A 24632-nucleotide genomic window follows, 5' to 3' on the forward strand; every position below is an offset into this window, starting at 1 on the left:
GAATTAACTCTAAAAAAAAACAGTGACTACAATTTGGTATTTTTTTACTTATGAGAGCCTAGATTAAAGAGATGGCATTTTAGTTCAAGAAAAATCTTTCTCAGTATTCTTAAAGTTATTATTTCTTCAGAAAGGCAGAGCACTGGTAATTACGATTACGGCAACATTTCTCAGGTGGAAACTTATGCAATAGTGGATGTTAGTAAAAGCAACATTCAGATGGTTTGTTTTGATGAAAAAAGCCATTGTGGAGGCAAATAAACCTGGAGCGTACTCTCTTGTAAAGTACAATGGATTCTCAGTTGTCTGTGCCAGTGGGAAACTTACATGGTTTCGTGTGTCTCTCACAAGAACTGGCAGTCATGCTGATGGTATTTATTAAAGAGCCTTTATTTCTCAGGAGGCAATTGAGAAATTCCAAACCTGGACATTGCTCTCTCCTTTTTCGTATTTATCATCTTGCCATCACTGGATTTAAGTGGGTTAAAAAAAGTGCACCCTCTTTGGGTTATTGATTAAAAAGATGCTAGTCTAGGCAACTTCTAAGCAGAGTCAATATGTCATCTTACAGAAGCCACTCCTTTGCATGTCCAGTTTTCAGGATTCAGTATACTTTGTCATTAGGTCAGTAAAGTCACTCTATCAGTAGGCTCCCTCCTGAGAATTAAATCTCCCAGTATAAAGTCAGCCGAGTCTGTGTACAGTGGTAGGATACATTATTAGTTGTTTTGAGAGAACTAATTGCAGTGACAAATACCTAGTTGTCTGAAATGACAGTAATTTCTGTGATGGATATCTTTATTATAATTTCCGTTCCCTTACACTTCAGAGAACTATAATGTTATAGTGAAGGCTAAAGTACATAAAGACCAAAATAATGTTCTTGGGACATCGTAGTGGCTTAATAGATGGTAAATTTTTGTTTCTTTTTATTTTTCAGAATGCCTTGTTAAAAGGTTCATGTACCAATTTGTATCATAATTTTGATAAATCTTAAGTGTAGACCTTTTATATGACAATCCTAAAGACATCCCCAAAATGTTTCCTAAATTAAATATAAGTCACAAGGACTGATGATGAATAGAATGGTTAAAATAGGAAGTACAAACCTAATCTTGAAGAAGGAAAATCCTCTCTTTTGGAAACAATTCTAAATTATCAAAATAATAAGACTTCACAATTAAAAAGTGTGTACTAAAACCTGCAGTATACTTCGAGCAAAAAATATATCTTTTTTTTTTTTTTGCATGGGCAGACACCGGGAATTGAACCTGGGTCTCTGGCATGGCAGGCAGAGAACTCTACCTGCTGAGCCACTGTGGCCCACCAAAGAGAGATGTATTTTTAAAGTCTAGGACCAGCTCAATAAAAAAGGGGAGCTATAAATTATCTAAGAATACTGATAAAAACTAATCTTGTGTGGTTATTTAAAGGAAAATAAAGGCTAAATTAAACCACTAAAGATTAACCCAGGACTTGGAGTTTGGGCGGAAAGCCTCTGGGGACCTGCAGTCTCCGGGACCTGAGAACGTCTTGCCAGATCCATGTCCCTTCCCAGGAACTTCACTGATATTGGGGGTAGCATTTTCACAGAGTGATCATGGCATCTGGTGGTCTGAGAGCTGAGTAGATGGCCCTTAGGATCTTAGGGCCTTTGAGCAGCAGCTAAACCTGAGTCCTCACAGAGTTCATCTCTAAGATCTATTCTGGTAAAATAGCCATAAATATTCTCCAGGATAGCTATTTCGTTGACTGTCTTCCTGAATCAACCTTTTGTAAATGATGGCTACTAAAGGGCAGAATTATCCCATCTTGGGTTTTGTCTCTCTCTTTTATTTTTTTCAGTCGCCTCTTTTGAAATTGCTGAAGGATGAGAATCAATGCAAGGCTTCCTAAGGCTGAAGGAATCAAAAGGCCTGCAGAGAAAATAATCAGCTCATGAATAATTAGAACACACACTACGCAAAAGTTGGCAATAGCAGTGGCTTTCAGTGCTTAATTATCATTCTAGTTAATTGTCTGGAGATCTGTTGCATTTTTATGTATTTCTGTTGGCCATTTTGGAGATCAGTCATACAGTATCAAAGAGTTGCTTGGCCTTTCAAATCCCCTTGAAGGAAGTATTTTCCAGGGGCAGGAACAGAGACCATCTCATCCTATGCAGATAGGGCATTGTTTCCGGCTACATACAGAAAAGGGGACTTTTTGACTTGGCATTACTTCTGTTTTTCAAATATGCTCTTATCTAGGTGCTAAGGAAGATTGCAGAAGTAATTGTGGGATACGATTCACAATATTTTATGGAACTCTGAAGACACATTTGACAATCTAGTCCATTCAGGGACAATAGTGAAATAATTTCATAAAATACACTTTTACTGTTTGTTGATATGATAGACAGTAAAATGTCTTTTTTTTTTGGCATGGGCAGGCACTGGAAAGTGAACCCAGGTCTCTAGCCTGGCAGGTGAGAACTCTGCCTGCTGAGCCACCGTAGCCCGCCCAGTGAAATGTCTTTTGATAGTTAACGTATTAAGAACTACTCATCAAGGCCTTGGTACATTCTTTCTGAGAACAATTACCTTAATGGGAAAAGTCAGAACAATTTATAGGATATATGTGAGTGCTACCGAGGAAACCTACACTAGTTCCCACATAGCACCTGTGGATTTACCAAATACTGGGTGGTTGTTGCATTAACTGTAAAGAATGAAAAAAAAACACCACCAAATTATATGCAAATAAACATTCATAATAATATGCATAAGAAAGAAATCAGTTCTTAGAGACATTTAAATCCCTTAATCTCTATTACTACAAATGTTATGTATAGCTATTCTCTTATATGTCATCATTTAGGCAACAGGCCAGGGTCTAAAAATAAACAGGAAAAAGAAAGTTTGCTTTTATATATTTTTGTTTTATGTTCTTAATTCATTTATTTAAGGAAGAGAGAAAAAATAGCTGTTTTCTATAGATAATTAAAAAGACAAACAGTATTTTGCTGCTAAGATATTTGACCAAGGGGAACTACATCTGTTAAATTTATAAAAAGGACTGAGAATTTATTATAAAGTAAATATTAAGAAAGAGAATCAAACAATGTAATAAGAAATAATTTGAAGTGGAGTCTGTAAATTCAATAAACCTTTACTTAGAGGTGACCTTGTCCTTTTTTTCCACTTAAATCCTGTAAGGTAGTAACTGCAGGGGATATAAAGCTTACTAGGAAGTGTGCCCTCCCTTCTGCAGTACAGAATTTTGAAGTAGAGCTGAGATGAGAGAGCATGGATAACTTGATATCAGAAGACTATGTCAAGAACCAAGACCAAGAGTAGATGGAGGGTTTGGAGGCCAAAGCCCAAACAATTGGATGGCCTCTTTTTTCAGACAAAAAATTCAAAATTATGAGTATACAATCAGGTACAGCAATGAAAAATGTTGTAGAGTACAAAAAGAAGTCATGCAAGCCTACATTATTAGAATGCTGACAAATGCCAGGAAAATAATATAGTCTAAAAAAGTGTAAGCCCCTGCCACACCTCTAATTTTTTTCCCCCACTATATTTATTTTGTTTGTGGCATGTTTGATTGCCTCATCATCTGTCTATTTTGTAATATCACTTTCCTTGGGGAAAATAGAAAGATAGTTTAGACTTCCCTCTGGTAATCTTGATGGAAGTTTGTATTTTTTTAATCGCTATATAAAAACTTTTAGTGCAGTTTCATATCTTACTATTGGTAATGTGATAAATTTCTGTGATATATAAGCTGTGAGATTTCAGGGCCTTCCAGTTTTCTTGGGCAGTGACAGATCATCATACTCTCTGAATTTATGACACTCTTCAACCCTTTTATCATTGGTGTCATCATGTAAGATGTTGGGTGACTTGGCAGAGTGAGGAGTAGGAGTATTCCTGGAAATCTTTCCCCTACTGGACAGCCAATAAAGATTTAACTGTGAATCACATTAATGTTTCCCATCAAACCCAAACTAAATGTAGCCCAATTCCACTTTCCTAGCTGAACCCACAAAATTGCCTGTAGCCCATCTTACACTACTCTGCTTGATGGGAAGTACGAGTGGTCTTTAAGCGATTGGGAGAAAATATCTTACTATTTGCAAATTTTGGAAAGCATATGACCATGTCAGGATGGGAGGAGCCTGGGTAGCAAAAGGCACTGAAGCTGAAACTTCCTTGATGTGAAGATTAGTTGGCTTCTGGCCACAAGAGCGGGGAAAGTGGTCAGAGACCTTTAAAGTGTTAATTGGTTGGGATCAGAAAAGAATAGGCTATCAAGCAGCAGATATGATGCAAAAATATTTTCGAAGAATGAAATAGCCTTAACAAATACGCAAAGATAGGGTTCTAAAATTTTAATGTACTTCAAGGTCATCTGGAGGGGGGGTATTAGCAGCAGAGATTGCCAGGTCTTCCTCTGGACATTCGCATTCAGGACGTGAACTGGAAACAGAATACGCATTGTTAACACGCTGTACAAGGTGATTCTATTGCAGGTGGCTGTGGGCGGTATTGAAATTTAAAGAAAATATGTATGAAATTAGAATGTTTTCAAAAAAGGTTGTAAGTCTAGCTCTGTTTGTGAGTAGTGAGACTTGAGGTCATATCAAGTGAATTAGGGCTCTGTACAAGGTCTTGTGTGCTAGCTTTGATTAATTCTTTCAACAGAGCTTCCTGTCCTGTATGAAGTAAGCAATAATAGAAGATACTGAGGTTGCTTGAGCAGGCCATGACCTGGTAGCAGCTGTTCTTTAATTGGACAGCACTGTGTATTAAATGGATTGCGTGAGTTTGGGGAGACCAGGAGTATGTAGTTCCTTTTAATAAAGCTACACAAGTGATGTTCTGTGAAATATGTGATAATATTTCACATATTATCAAGACAATAACAGTCAAGAGTCATGTTTCAGGAGGATAAGAAATATAAAGATTGTAAAAAAAAAAAAAAAAGTCCATATGTGTAGCATTTCCAGTGTCATTGGTGACTAAAATATAATTGCTTTCTCACCATTGAGTTTTTTTCAAAATTGCTTGATCACCTTTATGTATTTATGTAAACACCTTCATGTCCTTACTATTATTGCTTAAAATTTGAAGTTCAAGGGTGAAATATCTAAACTTAGTAAATCTAGGCACACTTTGTGGAGCATGCTTTTTATAACTTTTAGGGAGAGGGGCCACTATGTACTCAAAACAAACAAAATTCTTGAGCACTTTTGCTATTTCAATCCCCAAATTCTTGCCAAAAATGGCATATCAGCCTTCTAGCCATTACAGTGTGTATTCTAATCTTATGTATGAAATTAATCTTCTCAAACCGTTGGCTAGGAAAGTAAAGATCACATTTGAGGATTAATTAGATGTTTTAGGGAAAATAGCACATGTGAAGCATTCTTATATATAAAAATTTCCACATATTTTGGGATAACCAGAACGATAAATACTTTATCACCTAGGCTGAGTTAACACTTTTTGATAGCTATGCTCTCATCTTTGCTTTCATGTTTTATTTTATTTTTTGCCTAGTAATCATTTAGTTTTGTTCTCCTTGCTTGCTTATTATTAATCTAGTTCCAACTGAATTTCCCAGTTATGCTTTGGAATCTTGAATCAATTCATATTATCCCATGTGCTGTATGTGTGAAAACTATTGCTATTAAAAACAAAGAAACAAAATTTTACCATATAGACTAAGACACAGGAAAAAAACTCCCAGGAAAAAAAAAGAACTAATACTATCGCCTTATTAGAATCAACCTGCGAATCTAGCCACAGACCTGGCAAGTTAATGTTTTTTGAATAATATTACAGTCTTTGTGGCTTAATTCCAAAGATAAGTTTAAGCACATAGGAAAGGAAACCAATTACTTTTTTCATGTATTAAGTTTATTTTTACCAGGAATGATTATTAGTTGTTTCAGAAAAGTACTTTTTCTTCATTATAGCTGTTAGTGCTATGAAGAAGTGAAAATACATTTTGATTTCTAACAGTGTTTGAATTCCATAGAAGGAATGTAATCTTTGTATATAGGTATTTATACTGACTTATATTCATAGATTATAATGATTAACTTTCACAACAAAAGTAAAAGTAGATACCTGGTTCATAGGTATTTCTTTTTCCTTTGTTTGGCTTTAACCGAAAGATGTTCATATATGAAAGATACATGCTCAAACCTCAATAATTCACCAGTAATTCAATAATACCTTAAGTTAGGACAAGCCTTGGTTAGAGCTATAATATTAGATGACTACCTACTGATGGCATGGCCTTTGTTAGACAATGAGAGTAGAGATGAAAATATCTCAGACTCTCCTGGCAAGAGATTCACTGTCTAGTAGCAGAGAAAGAAGATGACCAACTAATTATAAGCAGTGAGAAATGCGCGGTCACTGAAATATTTATAAGAAATAGAGTAGTACAGGGTAGGGAATAATCGACTGTGTTGGCAGGGGCTGTCCTTATTTGCCTCAGACTGTGGGGTTTCCTGGAATGCAGAACTTTCAGTGCTAAAACTATAAAAGTCCTGAGCAAACTGGGACAAGCTGATCATCTTCAGTCTGAGTTTTATTGAGTGCTTACCGTGTGCTATTATTATTCATCCCTATTTTAAATATGGCATCCGAGGATCATAGGTAATAACTCAAATGCCCAATGTCAAACAGTTTCTAAGTAGTGGAGCCAAGATTTGAAACTGGCCTATCTGGCTTCAGAGCTTGTGCGTCTTAAAACTGGCTTGCGTGAAGAAGAGACAATAAGGCTATTGCAGGTGTATGCTCAAAGAGATAGAGATTGATCTTTTGGGAGATCTACAACTTATTCTTGTGTTCTGGAGAGTCAAGTGCTATTGAAGAATTTGGCAGATAAGGTTGGAGAGGGAATTGTCTGGATAATGAAATCTTAATGTGTTGATGGGCTTGGACTGCATTCTTGATCTAGAGCCAATGAAGGACTTCAGGGAGGAGATGGATATGACACTCTTGTGGGTTAGATAGATCTTGCATGTGTAGCATTGTGAGGGCAAATTGGAGGGGCAAAATCAGAAGAGGGTAGCAGCTGTAAAATCATACTTATCAAGTAGTATTGGGCCCTTGACCACAGGTTTGTGGCATTAGGGATGGAGAGGAGAAAGAGTGAATACTAAGTATATTTTGTTAACAGCTAGGCTTGCTGATTGCAAAATGAGGTCAAAAGATTTGTAGCAGTGAGTGAACTAAGGTGTATTAAGGAAGAAGGGTGTGTGGGGGGAAGGAAAATTCCTTTTTGGATATACCTAAGTTGAGGTACCCAAGAAATATCCAGGAAGAGATAATCTGAACAATTTGGGAGCTCTGAGCACAGCTATAAATTGGAAGTACAGAATTATTTGTCATGAATCACTGCACTGTTGGTAATTTAATTGTGGGGAGCAGACGAGTTTACTCTAAAAGAGTGGGAAGAATAAGAAGAAGTGAGGATTGAGGCGTGACTGCTGGAAATCGTATCAGAGGAGCCGACAAAGAGTGTAGGAGGGTAGAGTCTGAAGGGAAGAATGGCTATCAAAATAATAATATATTCTGGAAGCCAAAGCAAGAGAGAAGGTCAAGAGAAAGAAAGAGTCTTTGGAGCCAAATGTCACAGGCAAGATCAAGACCAAAGAAAGTTAACCATTGCCCTTACCAGTTAAGATGTCTTGGTGACTTTACAATGAACTTGCATCCCCGAAGTAGTAGAGGAAGGAACAGATTGCAGTGGAGGAGGAAACAGAGCTGGTGAGAATGGACACTGCTTTGGAGAAGCTTAGATGAAGAGGAAATGAGAGAAAATTAGAGGGAGAAGCTGAGATTGAGGAAGGTATTTTAGGGCTGTTCTAAAGAAGTAATTGTTCTAAATCAGGAGGAGGGAGGCTTGATTTTTGCCCCCACCCCCAGGAAGGGATATTTGGCACTGTCTGGAGTCATTTTTGGTTGTTACAACTGGGGAAAGATACTTTTGACATCTATCTAGCATGTAGAGTCCAGGGATGCTGCCAAACCTCTGATGATGCACAGGGCAGTGTCCACAAAAATAATAAATTATCTGAACCCAAATGTCAATAGTTAGAAACCGTGTTCAAGGGAGTGAACTTTTAGAGAGAGTGAAGATGTTGAAAGTGTGCAGATGAAACAGTTAATGCAGTAGAGTGCCCCAGGGGATGAAGAGAGAGGAGGCTCAAGAGTATATGTAGGGTGGGCCACTGTGGCTCAGCAGGTAAGAGTGCTTGCCTGCCATGCCCGAGGACCCAGGTTCGTTTCTCGGTGCCTGCCCATGTAAAAAAAAAAAAAAAAAAGAGTATATGTAAAGCAATTGGTCTGAAGAGGAGAAACTGAAGAGGAGAATGGTTAATGAGTTAGAAATTCTTGCACAGCAGATAGGATGTGGTGGCCATCCAGTTCACGTGAGGTGGAATTATTTTCTCTGTCAAAGCAGGAGGCAAAGGCATCAATCTCATGGAGGTGAGAGGTCAGTGTAGGGCAGAGTTCTGGAGAGTGGTAAAGAGTGAGAGGATGATGGATAGGAAACTAAAAATTCACTTGAGGCTGTAGATCATGAATCTGTAACGGCACCAGCTCTTACAGGGTTGTGATTTTCTCAGGCAGGGATCAACCATTTAGGATGGGAAGAGATCAAGGCATACTACAGAATTATGTAATACGGGGAATCCCTCAGGCAAGTGCTGTGCCTGGGAAAGTGTGCGAATTCTGAGCACTGGTGGGAGTGGTTCACCCATCAGGTGAGCTTGGCTGGGTAGTGAAGAGTAGAGCCTTTATAATTACCCGTAAAAATATATATCCAAATGCTTTTCATTTGGTCCAGTCTCTTAAGAATATGCTTTGAAGCTACTTTGCTATACAGAGTCTAGTCCCTGGTTTTATCTTTCTCTGTTAGGTTATTTTGCCTTAGAAAGATGCTCTGAAAACCCCAAAAACCATTTATTTAGAGAACTGGAGTAACCGATTCCTATTTAATCATTAATTGCAACCTGTCCATTTTGATCTTTATTTTACTTATTTCTCTCTGCAGCAATAACTCTGAGAAGAGACCTACTTTCATGACATTTTTAGATCCACTTTGAAAAGCAGCCTTGACCCTAGGATACAAAAGAATTCAGACAGTAATATTTGACGGAGACACCACAAAGAGCTTTAAGGCAAAATTTCCCTTCATTAATTTAGAGACTGCATCTAGGTTATGTCACGTTTCAGAGAAAGAAGCAGTGTATGTCGCTCAGCATTCAGGATCCCAAAGGCTTTATCTTTTCATTTGCTGCTGAATAAAGGCTTACCCTAGGATAATCTGCTACGGGCCCTTCTCCTAATTCTGGAAGATTAAGTTCATCTAGAATCTCACGAATGTGGCCCAGCGCGTATCCACAAGTGCTTCTGTTATTCAAACAACAAGGAAAGGACTTTCTTCCTTTCCCAATGATCTGTGGCCACTTAAAAAGACTTTAAGGCATGTGTCTGAAACTGAAAGTGCTTGAAATTACACACTGATATTTTAGAGCTATATAAAAAGGCCAGCATGATTTGTTCAATTGGAATCGTTAATATTTAAAAGAGTATTTATAGCAACTAGAGCTGGGTCCAGCCTGGCAGGCTGTCCTTCAAGAGTGTCATTTATTCTCCCCAGTGTAACACAGTCAGTGCATCCCTGTTGGATGAATAGGGTGACTGCAGTCTGGCAAGAGGCCTTGGGTATCTGCAAATGTGTTCTCAGGATAGCAGGGGGTTGGGCCCATCAGCTGTCAGCCCCAGCTTCTGTTTATGCTTTGAACAATAGCCATGTGCCCGGGCAGTAATTATTGGTTGATTTTCGTTCTAAAATAAGTGTCCTAATAATTTGTCACAAAATCAACTTAAATTGCTATGATGTTGCCTGCAACAGTTAAATTAGGGGCGGGGGGGGGTGGGCGGTGAGGGGGAGAAAGAAAAAACCGCTGCAAATCATGTTTCAGTTTATTTCCGTGTGCGGTCTCTATTGGTAAATAGTGTAATTAAAATCTCGTTTGCAGGTTTTTCACAAAGGTTATTTCTGTATGGGAAAACCCTTTGTTTTCTTACTTAATACCATGAGCTGTAAATCAGAGAATCGGGGAGGGGGAGCTATTTGGCACATAAAGGTCCTGACAGTCCAATGCTGCTTTGGGCTGCCTCCCATATCCCTGTGACTCAGATAATGTGTTTCTCTAGAAAAGCTGCATAATCTGCCCTGAAATGAGCTGGTACCAGGGTCTGCACAGCCCAGGGATACAAATTAGGGATTTGATATTTAACAGTGCAACTGAAAAGTGTCTCCAGAATATCCAGGTAGTTTTACCATCTATAGGTTCAAATGTTGCCCAAGTTCTCTTAGAGAGGCAAAATGCATATTTATGTAGTTAAATCGGTGCCTTTCAGACAGTCGGAACAAAAGGATTGGCCAGAGCATAGCAGATTGGGGAAAGGAAAAATAAAGCCCTTCTTCCTCCTCTTGTTGGTTTTCTAAATTTGTAGTGTATATGGTTTCAGTTCACATGCGGTAATAGTGAGATATTTTCTTCCTCAGATTTAACATGCTGTCATGGAAATGCTGATAGGGTTATTTTCCTGAGATGTTGTTTATAAAAAGAACAAGGATTGCATTATTGTGTTACACTCGGATCCATCTAGGGTTCCTTTTTCTTGAAGTTCTTTAAGGCTTTATTTTCATCTACAAACCACCAAATTAGGCCCTATCCTCTGTCTCTGTGTCAGGCTCCAATTAATGTCAACTTGAGTTTTCTTTATGAACAGGGCTGGTCCATGGCCCTGGGTGATCATCTGTTATGATCATTTCTTGCTTGTACATGACTTCACAGCTCTTGCACAGAACCAGTTGTCATGCTTTCCATCTTTTGTACCCCCAAATAGCTGGCTGAGTAGACTTTGTGATGGGCCACTGCTTGAGAATGCAGAGCTCATTTGTGGTTAGCAAGATTAACTCAGGCAGACATATTAAGGAACACTTCCCCACATCCAACTTGCAGACATAAATGTAGATTCTTTCTTTTGACTCCAAAAACGAACATTGGCTTTATTTTAGAAAAGATAGATTTAGGGTCGATAATATGTACCATTCTGTCTCTTGCTACATGTGCACAATTAGGACACCAGAAAATAAATATTTTTAATATCCTACAAAATGTTACTGGTTAAAAAATGGTTACTTAATGTTGAATAAGAATATTGGGAAACATGCAAATCATTGTCACATACTTTTTGGCTTAGACTGTAGGATCTGTGGAGAAATAGGTTTTAAAAATCCCTAAATTTAGTAGATGATATCTGGACATGTACTAAAATTTTCTGTTACCAAAATGATTGTAGTTGCTTTACAAGTTTTGAATACCTATGATATACTTGTCATATATATATACATTATATCATAAAACTATAACATAAAACTTAGGGTGTTATGATCCCTCATACGATATTGGTTTAAATGTACTTTTCAATACGTATTTTAAAAATTACCCTTTCATTCTTAAAATAAAAACAACACTGGTGAATAGACATTACTTTTTCTTTTTAGTTTGTGATTTCTTGTTTCTATTTTTTTATTTACCTAAATATTTATTTATTAGCACATGTAGTAGTCATGCAGGCCTTAAAATATAAAACATTGGATACCAAGGATATATTTTGAAATAATGAAATTTTTAAGAGCTCCATCATCAGAAATGTTTGTCATAATATTTATATAAATGAGAATATCATTACAGACCTTTCTTAGAAAATACTGTCATACTTATTCTATAGAGGCACCATTTTATCTATTAACAAGGTTTTATTATGATAGCACTTCTAAATTTGTCCAGTAAATGAATACATTTTTGAATATCTTTTTAAATCTGCTTTATGACTCACTGAAAGTGTGCACAAGTGCACACACACTCCTTGTTGTATCTACTTGGGGAAATTTTAGGTACTTTCATTTCTCAGAATGTCTTGCCAATGTAACCAGTGTGAAATTGATAGATGAAAAGTTTTAGTCAATTTATTCCTGGAAGATGGATCTAACTCACAAGAAATGATCCAGCCTTTTGCCAGTTGTGGTAATACCTCACTTTTTTTGGAGGACAAGGGTTATAGCAATTCATATTGGCTCAAGACCTGTCACCACTTACAGTATGTCAATAGATCTTCTCTTTGTAGTTTCTAAAGTGAAGCTGATACAACTTATCGTTCTTGTTTCTCTTAAACAATAATAAAACATAATTAACATGGTTGGAATGATCAAAACGTCTTTGATGAGAAACAGTAGTACAACTATTTTGGATTCTGATAACATAAAATGGAGAAAGATAGAATTTTTGTCCTTCTTTTATTTTCCCCTTTCTTTGCCTCTTCTATTATATCTACTCCCATGTTTCTTTTCAAATAAGCCAATTACCTTTACTGTGTCATCCAATTTGCAGGTACATGATAAGCAGCAGGTTAGAATAAAGAATAAGTGATTACTTTTAATGATGATCAGCACATCTGATGTGATAAATTGTGATTAATGAGTGAATTAGCAGTGAGTGATGTAAATGAATCTGCTTTGAAAACTAACACTACAAAAAATATGCTTAAGGTCCGTAGAGCTTTTTTCTCTTCTTTCTTTTTACTTTCCATCAAATACAGTGTTTGTGTTTAACACCTGTGTGAGTATATTACCATTTAGAGGAAATATGAAAAATTCTGTGTTATTTGGCTACATCTCTGCTATATGAATTTGGGAGATTGCATGACTTTTCATCTGTTTTATTGTAAGGGCCTTTATCACTATTGAACAAAAAAAAAGCACAAATCTGTATTTTGAATGTATAAAAAAGGTAGCAAGCAAACCTGGAGCTTAACGTGGGAAATGGTGCTGCTGGTGCTTTTTTTCATTAACAGCGTGAGACTGGCATAAGATGTGGTAAGAAAGTTTTCACAAATTGTGCCTAAGAGTGATTCAGGATAGCTTGCATGCCTTCCTGAAATTTATGACACTAACCAGTGGTTACTGTGATCATCTTATAACAAAACAGATGCCAGACTTGCTAAGCATGTCCAGAGTTCATGGGAGTTTTATAGGCTAGTCACATTGAATGTAGGGGATTGTTTGTTTTGGTCATAATATCCCAAGGCTCTATGTTAAATGAAAAAGTTATGGCTGTGAGACCATGAAACTTTCACAGTTGTAAAACAAGTGTTTATGACCCAAGTATTATTATACCTTGAAATATTTATATTTGTACCTTGCCACAAAACACTGGAAAATGCCTGTTCCTTTGCTGCCCTGCCCCCTGCTCTGTCTCCATGCATGCGAATAAGTCCTATTGTGATAAGTGTGCCTGTGTTGAGAAGAAGCAGAATCTGGGTTACTACTGTTCTGGGTGTGAAGTCATTCCAGCCAAGATCAGCTGTAGGCGGCTGACAAGAAAGACCCATGGTGACAGCTGGGATGGGAAGCAGGACCGGTTCTAGAGCGGAGACGTTAGTGAGCTGTGTCACTGTTTACTGGCTGTTCACTATATGCCAAGGCTTGTTCTGTGTCGGGTATTTCATCATCTCGTTTACCTTCATAAAAGCCCCATAAGATAGGTACTATTGTTAGCTTGAGTCTGAGGTTTAGAGAAGTTATTTAATTTGTCCAAGGTTATGCCTGTAAGTGGTGAATAAGGACTCCCATAGACTTAACTCTTACTAGATCATTATATATTGTATTTTCATTCAAATTTGTACATATTTGATAAATATTCCTCTTTCTATTAGTATTGGACAAGTGACTTAGTCCTTAAAGTTTTTCAATGGAATGTGTTTATACTCTCTTGTGAAGTAAAGTTGTAAAATAAGTTTTCTTAAAAGAAAGAAGATCTATGTGTAAATCAAGTGTGCATTTCCCAGCCCTTCCAGCTGTCCCTGTAAATGTTGACCAAACTGAACTGTATTTCTGCTCAATGTTCCCGGTATGCCACCTTTCAATTAAAAAACAAAACAAAAAACAAAAGCCAAATTGAAACTATTGAGAATAAAAATAAAACTTTAATTTTTAATAATACTTAGTGTATTTTATATTTAGTGCTCCCATTATCCAAATTGATGCTAAATATTAGAAAATATACAAATATATATAAAAGCATTTATAAGAGAATTAAAAGTTGGCTGTTGATGGAAGACTCCATTTTTGTCTTCCATCCTCCTTTTAGCTAAAAAGAAGAAAAATGAGGCAATAAAGTGATAATTTTCACCTTTAACAATGGTCCAGGTAATTGGGCACTGTGCTATCTTACTGATGTGAATAGCTGCTTTTTTTTTTTTTTTTTTTTTTTTTTTTTTACATGGCCAGGCACCGGGAAACGAACCCGGGTCACCCGCATGGAAGGCGAGCATTCTAACACTGAACCACCCGTGCACCCTGCATTGTTTTTTAAAGCCTACTTTTTAAATAATTATCAAAAGCCCTGAAACCGTACTGGCCATTTGATTCAGCAATTTTACTTATATGACTGAATCATGCATATCAGAATTTTACATACAAAAATAATTAGAAATAGGAATTACATGTGTGCAAAGATATTAATTACAGGAATGGCCATTCAAGCATTTTATTATGATACTAAAAAAATAAACAACCAAAGTATTTAACAATAAGTTAAAAATATACTTATGTTCTTTATTATGTAAAAATAATGTTAAACTTATTTATCGGCATAAAAGATATTCACAGTGTATTTTTAAGTAAAATGATGGTTATAAAATAATAGTATAGTCTTTTCTTTTAAAAAACGATTTGTTACATCAGCTTAGAATAATTCCTGAAAGTTAGTCCACCAAGGTGCTAACCATTTCATTGTTTTAAAATAGCTTCTTTTTATTTCTGTTTTCTAATTTACCTGTAATACACATATGATCAGGACAATAAAACCATTTTACTTAAAAATAGCACAAAAACTGACAGGGAGGATGCAAGCGCTGTGACATCAGTGTCGGAGAATAATGTTCATTAAAAAAGGCAATCCATCGCATTATATAATAATTGATCTGAATTTATCTTCTGTGATGGATGTGATGCATGAACCTGTGATTTGGCTATGCTATGTTTTGCCAACTTAGAGCCTGGTATGGATCCATTAGTCTCCCACTATGTCACATCAGTGTTTTGCAATGTCAATATGTATTACACATAATTTGTATTCCACAGCTAATTTATCAAGCTATAAGCAAATTTAATTCAAAAAGAGGAACAACTATCACGTTTACAATATTATTATCCATCCTCAATATTCAAAAGTGGATAGCCAAGGAATAAAAGGATATTCCTTTTATCAGGCACATGTATGCATTGAGTACCCACTACCATGTGTGAGGCATGATTAGGCATAATCAGGCTTCAGAGATTACTAAGTAATGCTGTTTTCAAGGTTCTGTTAATGATGAGGGAGAGAAAGCACATGTGCATAAAATAATTAAATTAAACATAGATTGTTGTAACACATAAGTGATGTATATGAAGTAAGATGAGAGAGTTGAAAGAATGGTGAACAACATCAAGATAGGAAGATCAGAGAATGTCTCAGGATTTAATTCAGCTTGAAAAATGGGTAAATTCTACAAATTCAGGTGAAAGAGAAGCCATTTTGTACAAAGGAGCAGCATGGACAAAGGTGTCCAGGTGGAGAGTTTTCAGTTCTTGAAAGAGTAGGAAAAATATTTGGGAAAATAGATTGATTGCCAACATCCTGAAAGATTCTAAATGCCAGGACAAATCTTCTGATTTTATTTTATAGCAGCAAGCTATAAAAGTTGGTTTGTTTTTTGAATGAGCAAGAGCTGTAATCATAGATGCATTAAAAAGAAAACTAAAAAAATGAGACCAGGGAAGGAAAAGGAAGGACATGCTGCAGTGTATGATGTTGACTGGAGAGCTAAAAACCTGAAGTTAGGGCTAATGGGTGGGAGGTTGCCAATATGATTCAGTGATTCTCAGTCCTAACTGAATGCTGGAATTCTCTGGGATTGGAATTAGAATTAATTACTAATGCCCAGATTCACCTACCAGTTTTCTACTTTAATTTGTTTGGGATGAGGTCTTAGAACCAGGATTTTTCCTAAAGCTCCCAGGTCAGCAGAACTTAATAACTGATTGGTTGTTGGGGGCAAAGAAGAAGAAAGAGGATATTGAGGCTACAGGACTGGTGTTTTGGTGAGTGAGAATTTCACAAACAGGAATGGACACTTACTTAGAAATTGTAAGGCAAATGAAAACATGGTATTTTTCAACATATGATTTTGAGATGATGGCCGTTAATTGTCCAGACAGTTAGCAGTAAGGACCTGAAATTGAGGAAAATGTCAAGCAGAGATACCTTTTCATTAAACCAAATCTATTCTTCCTTTCTTCCCTTGCTCTCTCCTTTTCCTTCTTCCCTTTCTTTCTTTTAGTGTACCTCTCAGTCCTTTGCCAACTTAAATATAGATAGTCAGAGACAGGGACATCTGTCTTTCAATGGGAGAACACTTAGTGATCACTCCCAAAGAACTAAGAATTGGAGCCTTAATACAATTTAGGTTGTTGACTTGCATAGAAATATGTAATTGTAATGGCTTGAAAAGAATGAGGTTTTTATCAGTGTCAAGAACTTACAAAGAACATTTGTCTTCTTGCATTGTGAGCAAACTGAGTGCATAAATAGAATACTGAGGTTGTCTTCTATACTAAACCTGTAATTTAGGTGATTTGTTATTAATTTTGTGGCACTGGTTTTGCCTCTTTAGTAGATAACATAATCAGTTACTTTAATTCTTATTTTTGTTGGCTTCTTTGATGATGTTATATCTTAGGAGAAGAATTTCCATGAGCAGCACATACTGGATGTACTTTCTCACTTAACTAGTGAATATTGGTTGCTGTAGTATGCATGAAGTACCTACTAATCCTTGAGAAAATTATATACATTTTACAGTTAATTAAAAGATATTTCAAAGTATACAGTAAATAAATAAATTTAGTTATACTGTATAATATGTGTATTATTTTAACTTTCCTTTTTGTAATTTGGCACAATGAAAATATAGGGCTTCACCATCAGATCAAAAGCTGATGATTCACTCTTAACCTCACTGAGCCTTCCTTCCTTTACACACACCCCCACCCACTCTCTTAGGTAGCCCTCCTACCTTCTTTCCTTCAAAATTTATTTCTTTCTATAAATCTAAATCTACAAAGCAGGAGTAGTTATATCATCTTATGGGACTGTGGATAACAGTGGATATAATCTTTATGTACGAAACATAGTTCAGTGCATGAAACTCACCGAAGAGTGGTTATTTTGTTGTGTCAATTTTGAAATATGAAGCTCCTTAAATTAATCAAATATTAATGCCAAAAGATTGTTTGGGGAGTTGTATTAAAAGGAAGTACCATAAGTGATTAAAAGAATTGTCTGCTTGACTGTGAAGATCCATCCAGGCCAAGGATGTCAGAGGTAATCAGTTTCAGATTCTCTAACATTTCTCACATTTTAGAGTTTTCTTTTCTTAAAGCAGTTTTATTGAGATAAATTCACATTCTATACAATTCATCTAAAATGTACAATCAGTGGCTTCTAGTATATTCTCAAAGTTGTGCTTTCATCACCTCAATCAATTCTATAATATATTCACCCATAAGAGGGTTCACTGTATCATACAGTCCCCGGCTTTATCCTCTGGCTTTCCTAGTGACATACACAACCCTAAACTTTCCCTTTCAACTGCAATCACATCCACATATCGTTGTTGTTAATTATATTCACTATAATGTGCTACCATCACCTCTATCCATTTCTAAACATTTACAAACAACCATATTATGAATTCTGCACAAATTAAGCATCAGCTCTCTATTCTCTGCCCTTATTCTATTGTCTGTTGACCTGTGTTCTAGCTATTACCACCAAGAGTTTGCTAGTTATTTTAGTTCCTACTAGTGAGATTATACTATATTTTTCCTCTTGTGTCTGACTTATTTTGTGCAACATAATGTCCTCAAGGTTCATCTGTGTTGTTACATGTGTCAAGACTCCATTTCTTTTTACAGCTGAGTAGTATTCCATCTTATGACTGTATCACATTTTGTTTATTCATTCATCAGCTGATGGTTACCAGGTTGTTTTCAACTTTTGCCAATTATGAAAAATGTCACAATGAACACTGGTGTATAAATGTCTGTTCACGTCCTGCTTTCAGTTCTTCTGAGTATAGTTGTTGGATCAAATGGTATGTCCATAAATAGCTTCCTAAGGAACTTCCAGACTGTCTTCCAGAGCAGCTGCACCATTCTACAGTAAAATAAGTGGGTGAGATGTTCTCATGGGCCCCAATTTTTGTAGAACATCTGTGAAGACGGCCTCAGCCTAGTTCCTAAGTCAAGCCCCTGTCCCTCCTTACTGGTAATGCATCAAACCTGGGACCTCCCTCTTTTCCTCTTGTTTATCCATGTATTTACTCAGCTCTCTCAAGCATAGTGTCCTTACCACATCCTACCTCAGTAATAATCAAATGAGCTAAACCAGAAAACCTATAAGCCACACCAACTCTGGCCACGTTCCGTGTTTGGGACATTGGCAGTAGTATGTGCCCTGGGTTCCAGGGAATGGAAAACCTCAGGACAGCTCTTTCCCTCAATGCCTTCTCCAGGCTGTTGCCCTTAGGACAATCCTAATTCCATTCCTGCGCCCTGTGTTCTCCACTGGACCCCGAGGCCCTGCTTCTGATCTTTCCTTCATGGTCAGGCCTTTCCAAAGAAAGAAAGATCAGAGATGGACTCAATTGATGGTCTCATCAATTCTACAGATACTTTTTTTCCCCTTTTGTATGGGCAGCCACTGGTACAGATATTTTTTAAGAACTATGAAAAAGTATAGCCAAAGTGCAGAGAGCACTTTAGGAAGCAGATTCCTAAAGACAGGACTACTGGCATATTTGTATTGAACATTTCCTCAACCTCTCCCTTAGTATCATTTACTAGCATTATTAACCTTCCCCTTTTGAGATTTTTATGTACCTTATTATGACAAATATCCCTTTAAAAACAAAGCTGTCTATTTAAGGAAATGTTAATCAGCTATAAGAAACAAAGCCAATTAGTTACACACTGTTAGTTCTGTTCTCCATGCAACATATTTTCTTGATGTCTCCAGAAGCAGCTTATCTTTAGAATTAAATTAAACAAATGGTACCCTCATTTCTTGTCTTCAGTTTTGTAGCCTGTGATTCTTTCTCTGAATCTGTTTTAAGTGACTCTCAGTTGACTAATCATGGAACCCCAAACTTGGGTTTTCTTCTTAACGTTTAAGAGGTTTTCATGAATTCCTTTCTTCCATGGATATTACTAGTAGACTTCAATCATTGTCCCCTTTTAACATCTAACTCTGCTTAAGGCAGTGTACTAAAGGGAGCATTTTGTTCTTAATAGAGCAATTTGTTAAGGACAGTCAAGGGTAATTTGCAGGTTTTGGTTGGTTCTTTCTCCTAAATTTAATAGCCCTAAGTATGGATTGAGTTTATCACTTCATCTTCTGAGAGTTGAAATATGACATGGCATCAAAATATTACAGACATTATATGCAAAGATATTGTTCATTATACTTTATTTATATAAAGTATTTATCTAACTACTTTATATATCCTTTATATTTTATTTATATTATACTTTAAGACACAATCTAATCTTTCAGAAGTAAAAATCACTCAGGAGCCTATGGCTAGTCTTGAGCTGTGTAGGAAGTAATAATCTACAGGATTCTCCAAGCTACTGTCTGTTCTCTGAATGCATCTTGAGGATGCACTGTCCTTGAAAGTGCATCCTCAAGATGCACTAGGAAAGCCTGACTGACACGTTCTAGAATGTCAGCCATGCTTCTCTTCTGAGTTATGCATATTTAGCTTCTCTACTGTCCATTTCAAAAATAGACTTTCTGGGTCTAATAGTAATTTGACCTCAGCAGGGCCTAACATTAGTTTAATAAAAGATCATACCCCTCACTTGTCAAAACTAGCTTGAGCAGAAATACAGTTTGCAAAGCACAGTGCTGGCAGGTGCAGGTGAATAACAAGGACAGTTAACTGTAGCAATAATGGGAGAGCATCTGTCTAAATTTTGGTCACTGAAAAGCTCTAATGCCTTTCTTTCCATAGTTACACTCTTGATATTTCTTTTTTCTGTAACCCATGTATAACATTGATGGTGGTGTCTCCTGGGATAAAGAGGGGATTTCATTATTCAGATCTGAGGCTGCCCTTTTGTGTGACTTTAGTAGAAATGTTTGTTTAATGTTTTACTTGTATTCTCTTCCTTTTCTTCCCTGTTCAGAAAAGCGCAAATTTTGGCAGTATCCATGACAAAATGATCATTTTGTTCCTTTTATTAAGTTGAAATATAGAGAAAGGAAATTTTAATACACATATAAAATGTGTATTTTTATATCCCTATGAGAATAAACATTTTTACTATACATTTCCCTTTACTTTACATTTTACTTGTCTTGAGTGTTTATTGGGTTATGAAGTTTTGTCTCCTTCCTTGTATCTTTCCTGTGTCTGGCTTGAATGGCATCAGTTGGAGAGGTGAAGACAATTCTTTATGCAACCAATATGCTTATTGTAAGAATTGCACTTTCTTATCTAGAATTTTACCTTTTATCATAGAATGTTAGCATTTCTCCTTTCTGTGGTTTACGTTGTATGGGCAAATGTAGAAAATTTGGCATTGGGGCACATAAGGAACTCATGATTTTCTTGTCTTCTGAAAGCCAATGTCCTTCATATTTAAAAAGCAAACAATAAAAGATATCACTTAGGTTACACACTTCTGAAATGCCCTTCTTCCTCCCTCCCGTATACCTTTCTTCCTTTTCCTCTCTTTCTTTCTCTTTTTCATTCTTTATATTTCTTTTCCTCCCTCCCTCCCTCCCTTCCTTCCTTCTCTCATCAGCTTCCTTTTCTTGTTTTCAAAGAATAAATCTAAGACCCCTTTCTCCCCATGCCCTTTTTGAGAGCACTGAGCCACTACAGTGGTAGGTAGTAGGATTTAATAAAATAGGATTCCAGATTTTCAACTAGTTTCTGATTGTTTTCTTAATGAAATTTTCTACATTTTGATAAATGAGATCATTTACTTGATTTTGTCCTCCTCAGAATTCTTGTAATAATAGCCCATGGTCATCATGTCTTTGGTGTATTCTTAGAATTGTGAAACTTCAAGGTGCAATAGAAAATAAAGCTGATTGGGAAAAACACGTGAAAAACATTGGGATGGTAGCTATGTTATGCCATCTCAGAATACATGGGAATTTTCCTTGTCTACTTTCCTTTTAGGAACAGTATTTCTGTTTTTAATACTGAATTCACTTCTCTGTCTCCTACCCATCCATTTATTTCCAGATGACTTTCCACCCTAGGCCTTTACAGTGACAACCCGACAAAAGAAGCACGTGCCCACGTAGCCATTGTCTATTTGCACAGTTGTCCAAAGCGCTGCATTTGTTTCACTCGTTGGGATGAAAGATCGTTATTATCACTTACAAATTCTAGGGCAAGGAAAACAGCATCTTACATACTAGACGCATTTACTTTCTGATTAGTACACACTTGTTTTATATGACTGCCCTTGGCTCCTGTCACGTGTTTTTGTAAGAAATTTCAAAACAGGACTTAAATGAGAAGTTGGGATTGTTAGAATTTTTTTTAGTCAGGCTTGGCAATTTTGAGGGTGTGGACAAGATAAGGGTTTACTGCGTAAAAGGGCAGTATTGAAGTATTTAATATAACAATACAGTACATTTTATCTTTTTCCAGGAAAATTCCCTAGGAATTTTAATTGTATAATTACAATTTCTGTATTAGATACTGACTAGTGAATGGTTATTATCCATTTGCATTGCTTTTGACAGCAGAATGAAAAAATATTAAACCTGTAATATCTTCACTGTTTATTTGTTTTCAGAAAAGTGACATCAGTGCACAATATTTTTTATTCTTCTCACTGCTAATCAATTTCAAATCATTTTAAATACTTCCAGCAGCTTCTGGTAATCATGTAGTTTGTATTGCTACCCAGCAATGTGATGAGATGTGGTATCTTGCTGGGTTACTAAAGCCTGCTTTCTTTCCTAATATTTCTGAACATGTAAACCAGTCCATGATTTCCAATCATTTCTATTATCACCAATAAGTTAAGTTTGCTAATTCTCCAAGATTAGTATTACAAAGGTGTCTCTCTCCCTCACTCTTCTTCCTTTCCCTTACATGAACATGATACACTGAGCTAAAAAACTTTAAAATTGAAAAGGGTCTCTCCAAGATTTATTTCATATCTCATAATTTTGCAATGAAGACAACAGTTCAGTTAGGTAATTTCCCCCCGGATTGTTACATTCCTTATGGCAGAGTTGAGATGGAATCTGGGTTCCCTGACTCCAGGAAAACCAAAATGAGGGTTTTCTATGCACTCCATAGAGCAAGGAGGAGCATCATGTGAGAAAGCTGAGATGCATATAGAGAAAATAGTGATGATGAACAAGCAAGCAATGATTAACTTTATTCTTTCTTAGAAACTAACGATTGTTTTCAACATAAATCATAGTAGTAGTTATTTAAAAACATTTTCCGAATGACAAATAACCAAAAATCAGTAGGAGAGTATAATACCTGTTGTAACAGGGAAAGAAAATAATGAAGTGGGAAAGTAAAATGTTTTGAGTTTTAAAAAATTTCCAATATAACATAATTGTAAAAATTCAAGAATGTAAGTAAAATGTAAAAAAGTAGAGAAAATATTTAAAATTCCACCTCCCAAACCATCATCATTAGTATTTTAGTGTATTTTTCCCATTTTTTCTGTGCATTTTCTTTTTTAAATTTTTATTTATTTTATTTTTTTTGCATGGGCCGGCACCAGGAGTCGAACCCCGGTCTCCAGCATGGCAGGCAAGAACTCTGCCACTGAGCCGCCATGGCCTGCCCTCTTTGCAATTTTTTTTATCTGACATCTTTCATACATTATTTTATAGTATATGTTTGAGGCTTATCATTGAATCATAATAATAGAAATACTAGATGGAAGATAAGTAGCTTTTTAAAAGGAGGAATGAATGTTAGAAACATTTAATAAGATAGGAGACATTTAAAAGTCTCCAGTTTCCAGTGTTTCATCCTTGGGAATCTGTACTCTTTATTCTATATCTACACCTTTCTTTAAAGGAATCTTTTTTTTTTTTGTTATGATTTTTGAGGTTTCTTGACTTATCTTCTTTTGCACATATTTTGGAGTTTAGTTTCAAGTAAAGCAGTCCTCAATACCTGGGTTAGAAAGTTACCATTTTTTCCTATTCCTTTTTCATGCCAAACCTTATAAATGAGGGCTATATTTCTTGTCTCTTTAAATTTTTCTAGAATTTCTCTTAAATGTCACTAAGTTTAGTAACTCAGCAGTGGCAGTGCTGCTTTCTGGCAGTATCCTGATAGTGACATCAAAGCAAAGAGCTAAAACTTTACTCGCTTTGATTGATGAGCTCATTTTGTTACAGAGGACAAATTGGATTTTTTTTTTAATACTGGTAATAAAAATTAATGTGTGATGTTGCTATTTGGATGTCACTGGATCTCTGCCTTAATACTGATTTTGACAATAAAAGCACCAACCGATGGCTTGACCAGAAAGTTACCTCCTACCCTTTTAAACTATCCTCAGAAGTAAAAGGTGCTTTCCTAACTTTGTAATCCTGGTGCCTTTATGCATGTATGTATATATGTATACATGAACGTGCGTATTTATTGGCAGAAGTGGAATTGAGAACTGAGGGGAGAACAGTGGCAGTAGTCTCTGTTCCAACTTTAACTGTGATGTTTATTTCTTTTATTTCAGCACCTCCAAGGTTTACACGAACTCCCGTTGACCAGACAGGGGTCTCTGGCGGAGTTGCCTCTTTCATTTGCCAAGCTACAGGAGACCCGAGACCTAAAATTGTCTGGAACAAAAAAGGAAAGAAAGTCAGCAATCAGAGATTTGAGGTATTAGGTCCATTGTTCTGTTTCTCTGGGGGAAGAATGTATGCTATTTATTTGTTTCTCTGTGATAGAACACACCATAGTCACTGCAATGCCGACTGGCATTCTTTCTATTGCATGTGACAGAAAACTCAACTCAAAATGGCTTTGAAACCAAGGGAATTTGGGGGTTGGGATGGCTGGCTGGTTTTTGTCTTTATTTGTGCCAGGGTTCAAATAGGTTTGCTAGGATCCATCTCTGACCGCTTCATCCTCAGGCTGATTCCCTGTAAGGTTGTAAGATGAAGCCTCGCATGCTTAACAAAGTCTAGTCTTCTACCCCTTCTAGATGCTTCCTGTCCCATTGGCTCTTATTCAGTTACATACCCTGCCCTGAACCAGTCTGTTTGGACAGGTGGATGGTGTGCACTAATTAAGTTAAGCCTGTCAGAATCTATTTCTATGACTAGGAATGGGACCAACACCATTGCTTAGAATGAGGGAGCAGTGTTTTCCTAAAGGGAATCCAGTTTCCTATGACCAAGAGGAAGGAGAATGGATGCTAGGCTGCAA

At 36.5% G+C, this 24632-nt stretch overlaps 1 protein-coding gene across 9 annotated transcripts in view; it reads left to right on the top strand.

The window, feature by feature from the left end:
• PTPRD (protein tyrosine phosphatase receptor type D) overlaps window positions 1-24632 on the top strand; it is a 685849-nt gene that overhangs the window by 360690 nt on the left and 300527 nt on the right. For all 9 annotated transcript variants that reach the window (XM_077148194.1, XM_077148192.1, XM_077148196.1 and 6 more), the window contains exon 3: window positions 23938-24083. In XM_077148194.1, coding sequence (XP_077004309.1) covers window positions 23938-24083 — 146 coding nt within the window. The remainder of the gene's footprint in view (window positions 1-23937; window positions 24084-24632) is intronic.

This window comes from Tamandua tetradactyla, chromosome 2 (assembly GCF_023851605.1).
Source record: "Tamandua tetradactyla isolate mTamTet1 chromosome 2, mTamTet1.pri, whole genome shotgun sequence".
Taxonomy (NCBI): domain Eukaryota; kingdom Metazoa; phylum Chordata; class Mammalia; order Pilosa; family Myrmecophagidae; genus Tamandua; species Tamandua tetradactyla.